The sequence below is a fragment of the Coregonus lavaretus genome (genome assembly GCF_964263955.1).
Source record: "Coregonus lavaretus genome assembly, chromosome: 29".
NCBI lineage: Eukaryota > Metazoa > Chordata > Actinopteri > Salmoniformes > Salmonidae > Coregonus > Coregonus lavaretus.
The window spans coordinates 7394803-7407941 of NC_140016.1; the positions used below are offsets into that span (position 1 = coordinate 7394803).

The 13139-nt window shown below is 36.0% G+C and overlaps 1 protein-coding gene across 2 annotated transcripts in view; it reads left to right on the top strand.

The window, feature by feature from the left end:
• The window catches only part of LOC311104911 (complement component receptor 1-like protein), a 113919-nt gene extending 101092 nt beyond the window's left edge, over positions 1-12827 (top strand). For both annotated transcript variants that reach the window (XM_084146884.1, XM_084146886.1), the window contains 2 exons: positions 12174-12243; positions 12651-12827. In XM_084146884.1, the coding sequence (XP_084003010.1) occupies positions 12174-12243; positions 12651-12663 (83 nt within the window). In that variant the 3' untranslated portion in view covers positions 12664-12827. The remainder of the gene's footprint in view (positions 1-12173; positions 12244-12650) is intronic.
• The last annotated feature ends 312 nt before the right edge of the window (positions 12828-13139 follow it).

Sequence of the window (13139 nt, forward strand, 5' to 3'; positions counted from 1 at the left end):
TATTAGAACAGTATCACATACACCCTTGTCTTAGTTATTAGAACACTATCACATACGCCCTTGTCTTAGTTATTAGAACACTATCACATACACCCTTGTCTTAGTTATTAGAACACTATCACATACACCCTTGTCTTAGTTATTAGAACACTACCACATACTCCCTTGTCTTAGTTATTAGAACACTATCACATACACCCTTGTCTTCGAACACTATCACATACACCCTTGTCGTAGTTATTAGAACACTATCACATACACCCTTGTCTTAGAACACTATCACATACACCCTTGTCTTAGTTATTAGAACACTATCACATACACCCTTGTCTTAGTTATTAGAACACTATCACATACACCCTTGTCTTAGAACACTATCACATACACCCTTGTCTTAGTTATTAGAACAGTATCACATACACCCTTGTCTTAGTTATTAGAACACTATCACATACGCCCTTGTCTTAGTTATTAGAACACTATCACATACACCCTTGTCTTAGTTATTAGAACACTATCACATACACCCTTGTCTTAGTTATTAGAACACTACCACATACTCCCTTGTCTTAGTTATTAGAACACTATCACATACACCCTTGTCTTCGAACACTATCACATACACCCTTGTCGTAGTTATTAGAACAATATCACATACACCCTTGTCTTATTTATTAGAACACTATCACATACTCCCTTGTCTTCGTTATTAGAACACTATCACATACACACTTGTCTTAGTTATGAGAACACTATCACATACACCCTTGTCTTAGTTATTAGAATACTATCACATACACCCTTGTCTTAAAACACTTTCACCTACACCCTTGTCTTAGTTATTAGAACACTATCACATACACCCTTGTCTTAGAACACTATCACATACACCCTTGTCTTAGTTATTAGAACACTATCACATACACCCTTGTCTTATAATACTATCACATACACCCTTGTCTTAGTTATTAGAATACTATCACATACACCCTTGTCTTAGTTATTAGAATTCTACCACATACTCCCTTGTCTTAGTTATTAGAACACTATCACATACACCCTTGTCTTCGAACACTATCACATACACCCTTGTCTTAGTTATTAGAACACTATCACACACTCCCTTGTCTTAGAACACTATCACATACACCCTTGTCTTAGTTATTAGAACACTATCACACACACACCCTTGTCTTAGTTATTAGAACACTATCACATACACCCTTGTCTTAGTTATTAGAACACTATCACAAATGCCCTTGTCTTAGTTATTAGAACACTATCACATACACCCTTGTCTTAGTTATTAGAACACTATCACATACACCCTTGTCTTAGAACACTATCACATACACCCTTGTCTTATTTATTAGAACACTATCACATACACCCTTGTCTTAGTTATTAGAATTCTACCACATACTCCCTTGTCTTAGTTATTAGAACACTATCACATACACCCTTGTCTTCGAACACTATCACATACACCCTTGTCTTAGTTATTAGAACACTATCACACACTCCCTTGTCTTAGAACACTATCACATACACCCTTGTCTTAGTTATTAGAACACTATCACACACACACCCTTGTCTTAGTTATTAGAGCACTATCACATACACCCTTGTCCTAGTTATTAGAACAGTATCACATACACCCTTGTCTTAGTTATTAGAACACTATCACATACGCCCTTGTCTTAGTTATTAGAACACTATCACATACACCCTTGTCTTAGTTATTAGAACACTATCACATACACCCTTGTCTTAGAACACTATCACATACACCCTTGTCTTAGTTATTAGAACAGTATCACATACACCCTTGTCTTAGTTATTAGAACACTATCACATACGCCCTTGTCTTAGTTATTAGAACACTATCACATACACCCTTGTCTTAGTTATTAGAACACTACCACATACTCCCTTGTCTTAGTTATTAGAACACTATCACATACACCCTTGTCTTCGAACACTATCACATACACCCTTGTCGTAGTTATTAGAACACTATCACATACACCCTTGTCTTAGAACACTATCACATACACCCTTGTCTTAGTTATTAGAACACTATCACATACACCCTTGTCTTAGTTATTAGAACACTATCACATACACCCTTGTCTTAGAACACTATCACATACACCCTTGTCTTAGTTATTAGAACAGTATCACATACACCCTTGTCTTAGTTATTAGAACACTATCACATACGCCCTTGTCTTAGTTATTAGAACACTATCACATACACCCTTGTCTTAGTTATTAGAACACTATCACATACACCCTTGTCTTAGTTATTAGAACACTACCACATACTCCCTTGTCTTAGTTATTAGAACACTATCACATACACCCTTGTCTTCGAACACTATCACATACACCCTTGTCGTAGTTATTAGAACAATATCACATACACCCTTGTCTTATTTATTAGAACACTATCACATACTCCCTTGTCTTCGTTATTAGAACACTATCACATACACACTTGTCTTAGTTATTAGAACACTATCACATACGCCCTTGTCTTAGTTATTAGAACACTATCACATACACCATTGTCTTAGTTATTAGAACACTATCACATACACCCTTGTCTTAGAACACTATCACATACACCCTTGTCTTAGAACACTATCACATACACCCTTGTCTTAGTTATTAGAACACTATCACATACACCCTTGTCTTAGTTATCAGAACACTATCACATACACCCTTGTCTTAGTTATTAGAACACTATAACATACGCCCTTGTCTTAGTTATTAGAACACTATCACATACACCCTTGTCTTAGAACACCATCACATACACCCTTGTCTTAGTTATTAGAACACTATCACATACACCCTTGTCTTAGTTATTAGAACACTACCACATACACCCTTGTCTTAGTTATTAGAACACTATCACATACACCCTTGTCTTAGTTATTAGAACACTACCACATACGCCCTTGTCTTAGTTATTAGAACACTATCACATACACCCTTGTCTTAGTTATTAGAACACTGTCACATACACCCTTGTCTTAGAACACTATCACATACACCCTTGTCTTAGTTATTAGAACACTATCACATACACCCTTGTCTTAGAACACTATCACATACACCCTTGTCTTAGTTATTAGAACACTATCACATAAACCCTTGTCTTAGAACACTATCACATACACCCTTGTCTTAGTTATTAGAACACTATCACATACACACATGTCTTAGTTATTAGAACACTATCACATACACCCTTGTCTTAGTTATTAGAACACTATCACATACACCCTTGTGTTAGTTATTAGAACACTATCACATACACCCTTGTCTTAGAACACTATCACATACACCCTTGTCTTAGTTATTAGAACGCTATCACATACACCCTTGTCTTAGAACACTATCACATACACCCTTGTCTTAGTTACTATAACACTATCACATACACCCTTGTCTTAGTTATTAGAACACTATCACATACACCCTTGTCTTAGAACACTATCACATACACCCTTGTCGTAGTTATTAGAACACTATCACATACACCCTTGTCTTATTTATTAGTACACTATCACATACTCCCTTGTCTTCGTTATTAGAACACTATCACATACACACTTGTCTTAGTTATTAGAACACTATCACATACGCCCTTGTCTTAGTTATTAGAACACTATCACATACACCCTTGTCTTAGTTATTAGAACACTATCACATACACCCTTGTCTTAGAACAATATCACATACACCCTTGTCTTAGAACACTATCACATACACCCTTGTCTTAGTTATTAGAACACTATCACATACACCCTTGTCTTAGTTATCAGAACACTATCACATACACCCTTGTCTTAGTTATTAGAACACTATCACATACGCCCTTGTCTTAGTTATTAGAACACTATCACATACACCCTTGTCTTAGTTATTAGAACACTATCACATACACCCTTGTCTTAGAACACCATCACATACACCCTTGTCTTAGAACACCATCACATACACCCTTGTCTTAGTTATTAGAACACTATCACATACACCCTTGTCTTAGTTATTAGAACACTACCACATACACCCTTGTCTTAGTTATTAGAACACTATCACATACACCCTTGTCTTAGCTATTAGAACACTACCACATACGCCCTTGTCTTAGTTATTAGAACACTATCACATACACCCTTGTCTTAGTTATTAGAACACTGTCACATACACCCTTGTCTTAGAACACTATCACATACACCATTGTCTTAGTTATTAGAACACTATCACATACACCCTTGTCTTAGTTATTAGAACACTATCACATACACCCTTGTCTTAGAACACTATCACAAACGCCCTTGTCTTAGTTATTAGAACACTATCACATACACCCTTGTCTTAGTTATTAGAACACTATCACATACACCCTTGTCTTAGAACACTATCACAACAACATTGTCTTAGTTATTAGAACACTATCACATACACCCTTGTCTTAGAATACTATCACATACACCCTTGTCTTATTTATTAGAACACTATCACATACACCCTTGTCTTAGTTATCAGAACACTATCACATACACCCTTGTCTTAGTTATTAGAACACTATCACATACGCCCTTGTCTTAGTTATTAGAACACTATCACATACACCCTTGTCTTAGTTATTAGAACACTATCACATACACCCTTGTCTTAGAACACCATCACATACACCCTTGTCTTAGAACACCATCACATACACCCTTGTCTTAGTTATTAGAACACTATCACATACACCCTTGTCTTAGTTATTAGAACACTACCACATACACCCTTGTCTTAGTTATTAGAACACTATCACATACACCCTTGTCTTAGCTATTAGAACACTACCACATACGCCCTTGTCTTAGTTATTAGAACACTATCACATACACCCTTGTCTTAGTTATTAGAACACTGTCACATACACCCTTGTCTTAGAACACTATCACATACACCATTGTCTTAGTTATTAGAACACTATCACATACACCCTTGTCTTAGTTATTAGAACACTATCACATACACCCTTGTCTTAGAACACTATCACAAACGCCCTTGTCTTAGTTATTAGAACACTATCACATACACCCTTGTCTTAGTTATTAGAACACTATCACATACACCCTTGTCTTAGAACACTATCACAACAACATTGTCTTAGTTATTAGAACACTATCACATACACCCTTGTCTTAGAATACTATCACATACACCCTTGTCTTATTTATTAGAACACTATCACATACACCCTTGTCTTACTTATTAGAACACTACCACATACACACTTGTCTTAGATATTAGAACACTATCACATACACCTTTGTCTTAGAACACTATCACATACACCCTTGTCTTAGAACACTATCACATACACCCTTGTCTTAGTTATTAGAACACTATCACATACACCCTTGTCTTAGTTATTAGAACAGTATCACATACACCCTTGTCTTAGTTATTAGAACACTATCACATACGCCCTTGTCTTAGTTATTAGAACACTATCACATACACCCTTGTCTTAGTTATTAGAACACTATCACATACACCCTTGTCTTATAACACTATCACATACACCCTTGTCTTAATTATTAGAATACTATCACATACACCCTTGTCTTAGTTATTAGAACTCTACCACATACTCCCTTGTCTTAGTTATTAGAACACTATCACATACACCCTTGTCTTCGAACACTATCACATACACCCTTGTCTTAGTTATTAGAACACTATCACATACACCCTTGTCTTATTTATTAGAACACTATCACATACTCCCTTGTCTTCGTTATTAGAACACTATCACATACACACTTGTCTTAGTTATTAGAACACTATCACATACGCCCTTGTCTTAGTTATTAGAACACTATCACATACACCCTTGTCTTAGTTATTAGAACAGTATCACGTACACCCTTGTCTTAGTTATTAGAACACTATCACATACGCCCTTGTCTTAGTTATTAGAACACTATCACATACACCCTTGTCTTAGTTATTAGAACACTATCACATACACCCTTGTCTTAGAACACTATCACATACACCCTTGTCTTAGTTATTAGAACACTATCACATACACCCTTGTCTTATAACACTATCACATACACCCTTGTCTTAGTCATTAGAATACTATGACATACACCCTTGTCTTAGTTATTAGAACTCTACCACATACTCCCTTGTCTTAGTTATTAGAACACTATCACATACACCCTTGTCTTCGAACACTATCACATACACCCTTGTCTTAGTTATTAGAACACTATCACATACACCCTTGTCTTTTTTATTAGAACACTATCACATACTCCCTTGTCTTCGTTATTAGAACACTATCACATACACACTTGTCTTAGTTATTAGAACACTATCACATACGCCCTTGTCTTAGTTATTAGAACACTATCACATACACCCTTGTCTTAGTTATTAGAACACTATCACATACACCCTTGTCTTAGAACACTATCACATACACCCTTGTCTTAGAACACTATCACATACACCCTTGTCTTAGTTATTAGAACACTATCACATACACCCTTGTCTTAGTTATCAGAACACTATCACATACACCCTTGTCTTAGTTATTAGAACACTATCACATACGCCCTTGTCTTAGTTATTAGAATACTATCACATACACCCTTGTCTTAGAACACTATCACATACACCCTTGTCTTAGTTATTAGAACACTATCACATACACCCTTGTCTTAGTTATTAGAACACTATCACATACGCCCTTGTCTTAGTTATTAGAACACTATCACATACGCCCTTGTCTTAGTTATTAGAACACTATCACATACACCCTTGTCTTAGTTATTAGAACACTATCACATACACCCTTGTCTTAGAACACCATCACATACACCCTTGTCTTAGAACACCATCACATACACCCTTGTCTTAGTTATTAGAACACTATCACATACACCCTTGTCTTAGTTATTAGAATACTACCACATACTCCCTTGTCTTAGTTATTAGAACACTATCACATACACCCTTGTCTTCGAACACTATCACATACACCCTTGTCGTAGTTATTAGAACACTATCACACACACCCTTGTCTTATTTATTAGAACACTATCACATACTCCCTTTTCTTCGTTATTAGAACACTATCACATACACACTTGTCTTAGTTATTAGAACACTATCACATACGCCCTTGTCTTAGTTATTAGAACACTATCACATACACCCTTGTCTTAGTTATTAGAACACTATCACATACACCCTTGTCTTAGAACACTATCACATACACCCTTGTCTTAGAACACTATCACATACACCCTTGTCTTAGTTATTAGAACACTATCACATACACCCTTGTCTTAGTTATCAGAACACTATCACATACACCCTTGTCTTAGTTATTAGAACACTATCGCATACGCCCTTGTCTTAGTTATTAGAACACTATCACTTACACCCTTGTCTTAGTTATTAGAACACTATCACATACACCCTTGTCTTAGAACACCATCACATACACCCTTGTCTTAGAACACCATCACATACACCCTTGTCTTAGTTATTAGAACACTATCACATACACCCTTGTCTTAGTTATTAGAACACTATCACATACACCCTTGTCTTAGTTATTAGAACACTACCACATACGCCCTTGTCTTAGTTATTAGAACACTATCACATACACCCTTGTCTTAGTTATTAGAACACTGTCACATACACCCTTGTCTTAGAACACTATCATATACACCCTTGTCTTAGTTATTAGAACACTATCACATACACCCTTGTCTTAGTTATTAGAACACTATCACATACACCCTTGTCTTAGAACACTATCACATACACCCTTGTCTTAGTAATTAGAACACTATCACATACACACTTGTCTTAGTTATTAGAACACTATCACATACACCCTTGTCTTAGTTATTAGAACACTATCACATATGCCCTTGTCTTAGTTATTAGAACACTATCACATACACCCTTGTCTTAGAACACTATCACATACACCCTTGTCTTAGAACACTATCACATACACCCTTGTCTTTGACACTATCACATACACCCTTGTCTTAGAACACTATCACATACACCCTTGTCTTAGTTATTAGAACACTATCATTTACACCCTTGTCTTAGAACACTATCACATACAGCCTTGTCTTAGAACACTATCACATACACCCTTGTCTTAGTTATTAGAACACTATCACATACACCCTTGTTTTAGTTATTAGAACACTATCACATACACCCTTGTGTTAGTTATTAGAACACTATCACATAGACCCTTGTCTTAGAACACTATCACATACACCCTTGTCTTAGTTATTAGAACACTATCACATACACCCTTGTTTTAGTTATTAGAACACTATCACATACACCCTTGTGTTAGTTATTAGAACACTATCACATACACCCTTGTTTTAGTTATTAGAACACTATCACATACACCCTTGTGTTAGTTATTAGAACACTATCACATACAGCCTTGTCTTAGAACACTATCACATACTCCCTTGTCTTCGTTATTAGAACACTATCACATACACACTTGTCTTAGTTATTAGAACACTATCACATACGCCCTTGTCTTAGTTATTAGAACACTATCACATACACCCTTGTCTTAGTTATTAGAACAGTATCACGTACACCCTTGTCTTAGTTATTAGAACACTATCACATACGCCCTTGTCTTAGTTATTAGAACACTATCACATACACCCTTGTCTTAGTTATTAGAACACTATCACATACACCCTTGTCTTAGAACACTATCACATACACCCTTGTCTTAGTTATTAGAACACTATCACATACACCCTTGTCTTATAACACTATCACATACACCCTTGTCTTAGTCATTAGAATACTATGACATACACCCTTGTCTTAGTTATTAGAACTCTACCACATACTCCCTTGTCTTAGTTATTAGAACACTATCACATACACCCTTGTCTTCGAACACTATCACATACACCCTTGTCTTAGTTATTAGAACACTATCACATACACCCTTGTCTTATTTATTAGAACACTATCACATACTCCCTTGTCTTCGTTATTAGAACACTATCACATACACACTTGTCTTAGTTATTAGAACACTATCACATACGCCCTTGTCTTAGTTATTAGAACACTATCACATACACCCTTGTCTTAGTTATTAGAACACTATCACATACACCCTTGTCTTAGAACACTATCACATACACCCTTGTCTTAGAACACTATCACATACACCCTTGTCTTAGTTATTAGAACACTATCACATACACCCTTGTCTTATTTATCAGAACACTATCACATACACCCTTGTCTTAGTTATTAGAACACTATCACATACGCCCTTGTCTTAGTTATTAGAATACTATCACATACACCCTTGTCTTAGAACACTATCACATACACCCTTGTCTTAGTTATTAGAACACTATCACATACACCCTTGTCTTAGTTATTAGAACACTATCACATACGCCCTTGTCTTAGTTATTAGAACACTATCACATACACCCTTGTCTTAGTTATTAGAACACTATCACATACGCCCTTGTCTTAGTTATTAGAACACTATCACATACACCCTTGTCTTAGTTATTAGAACACTATCACATACACCCTTGTCTTAGAACACCATCACATACACCCTTGTCTTAGAACACCATCACATACACCCTTGTCTTAGTTATTAGAACACTATCACATACACCCTTGTCTTAGTTATTAGAATACTACCACATACTCCCTTGTCTTAGTTATTAGAACACTATCACATACACCCTTGTCTTCGAACACTATCACATACACCCTTGTCGTAGTTATTAGAACACTATCACACACACCCTTGTCTTATTTATTAGAACACTATCACATACTCCCTTTTCTTCGTTATTAGAACACTATCACATACACACTTGTCTTAGTTATTAGAACACTATCACATACGCCCTTGTCTTAGTTATTAGAACACTATCACATACACCCTTGTCTTAGTTATTAGAACACTATCACATACACCCTTGTCTTAGAACACTATCACATACACCCTTGTCTTAGAACACTATCACATACACCCTTGTCTTAGTTATTAGAACACTATCACATACACCCTTGTCTTAGTTATCAGAACACTATCACATACACCCTTGTCTTAGTTATTAGAACACTATCACATACGCCCTTGTCTTAGTTATTAGAACACTATCACTTACACCCTTGTCTTAGTTATTAGAACACTATCACATACACCCTTGTCTTAGAACACCATCACATACACCCTTGTCTTAGAACACCATCACATACACCCTTGTCTTAGTTATTAGAACACTATCACATACACCCTTGTCTTAGTTATTAGAACACTATCACATACACCCTTGTCTTAGTTATTAGAACACTACCACATACGCCCTTGTCTTAGTTATTAGAACACTATCACATACACCCTTGTCTTAGTTATTAGAACACTGTCACATACACCCTTGTCTTAGAACACTATCATATACACCCTTGTCTTAGTTATTAGAATACTATCACATACACCCTTGTCTTAGTTATTAGAACACTATCACATACACCCTTGTCTTAGAACACTATCACATACACCCTTGTCTTAGTTATTAGAACACTATCACATACACACTTGTCTAAGTTATTAGAACACTATCACATACACCCTTGTCTTAGTTATTAGAACACTATCACATATGCCCTTGTCTTAGTTATTAGAACACTATCACATACACCCTTGTCTTAGAACACTATCACATACACCCTTGTCTTAGAACACTATCACATACACCCTTGTCTTAGACACTATCACATACACCCTTGTCTTAGAACACTATCACATACACCCTTGTCTTAGTTATTAGAACACTATCATTTACACCCTTGTCTTAGAACACTATCACATACAGCCTTGTCTTAGAACACTATCACATACACCCTTGTCTTAGTTATTAGAACACTATCACATACACCCTTGTTTTAGTTATTAGAACACTATCACATACACCCTTGTGTTAGTTATTAGAACACTATCACATAGACCCTTGTCTTAGAACACTATCAAATACACCCTGTTCTTAGTTATTAGAACACTATCACATACACCCTTGTCTTAGAACACTATCACATACACCCTTGTCTTAGAACACTATCACATACACCCTTGTCTTAGTTATTAGAACACTATCACATACACCCTTGTCTTAGAACACTATCACATACACCCATGTCTTAGTTACTATAACACTATCACATACACCCTTGTCTTAGTTATTAGAACACTATCACATACACCCTTGTCTTAGTTATTAGAACACTATCACATACACCCTTGTTCTAGAACACTATCACATACACCCTTGTCTTAGAACACTATCACATACACCCTTGTCTTAGTTATTAGAACACTATCACATACACCCTTGTCTTAGAACACTATCACATACACCCTTGTCTTAGTTATTAGAACACTATCACACACACCCTTGTCTTAGTTATTAGAACACTATCACATACACCCTTGTCTTAGTTATTAGAACACTATCACATACACCCTTGTCTTAGTTATTAGAACACTAACACATACACCCTTGTCTTAGAACACTATCACATACACCCTTGTCTTAGTTATTAGAACACTATCACATACACCCTTGTCTTAGTTATTAGAACACTACCACATAATGATAACCCTATTTTAAGATTATCTCCTTGTTTTTATGCATTTGCTGACTGGATGTTCGATATAATGGTTTTATATCATATTATGATTTCAAGAATTTGTGGATATTTATTCAGAATTAGCATTGTCTTACAATGAGAGCAGAGTAGACAGGACCTTGAACTAGTTACCTCTTCCAAGATATGTTAGTAGGAGATGGTGTGAGGTCTGACTGCTTTGCTGTTACACCAAGACATCCGACGAACATCTGAAAAACACATTTCTGTGACGACTTATTTTTGCACTATAGTGTCGGAAGACAGCAATCAAATAAAATAAAATAAAATAAAATAAAATAAAATGTTATTGGCCACATGCGCCGAATACAACAGGTGCAGACATTACAGTGAAATGCTTACTTACAGCCCTTAACCAACAGTGCATTTATTTTTAACAGAAAAGAAAACTCCTGAAGCTGAACAAGGTTTCATTTCCAAGATAAAAGAGATAGGCAAAGCTATATTCAAGTAAGTCATTTGGTGATTCATAAGTAACACTTTGCATAGCTGTATTTCACAACTGATTTCATGTATTCTTTTCCATTAAACTGCATCACACTCTGTAGGTTATCTCTGTAGGTTATCTCTGTAGGTTATCTCTGTAGGTTATCTCTGTAGGTTATCTCTTTAGGTTATCCCTGTAGCCTACAGTTATATTGTGCTGTGAAGCCTATCTTTGTAGCCTACAGTTATATTGTGCTGTGAAGCCTATCTTTGTAGCCTACAGTTATATTGTGCTGTGAAGCCTAGGGTGGTTCATTCAGCTTATTCTATTGTTTTGTATTGTATTGTTTTTCATTCTATTGAGGTGTACTTTGCATGGTGTCAATCCAACTTTTTACGTCCTGCAATTTCATAACTTCTTCTTCTTTCAGATACATTTTTTAATCTCAATCCCTGAGTTAGAACTCTATCCCTGGATGACGAAATGACAGAGTTAGAGTAAAAAATACTTCAATTCATCACCTTCCGAAGGACATTCAGGACATCAAAATGAACCTTTACACATGTAGCTTCTACAGTAGTAACAATAAATCTCTTCTAAAAAAGTAGTTTGACTTCTGGTATCTTTCCTAGACAGAGAAGATCTCAAATTCCTTATATCTGTAGCCAGACGCTCTTCTCACTCTCAGCCACTAGAGGTCAGCAAAGTATTCACTTGAGCATTACTGGCCCACCACATATTGAAACACAGAATATATCTATGGGGTTTTGCAAACTTACCAAATTATTAGGGACTTGAGCTGTGATACTCTTGAGTGGTATTTGTGTGTGAGAGAGCGTGAGAGTGTGCATGTGTCTAACCCCCGGGTGTGTGTGTTTGTGTGTGTGTGTGTGTGTGTGTGTGTGTGTGTGTGTGTGTC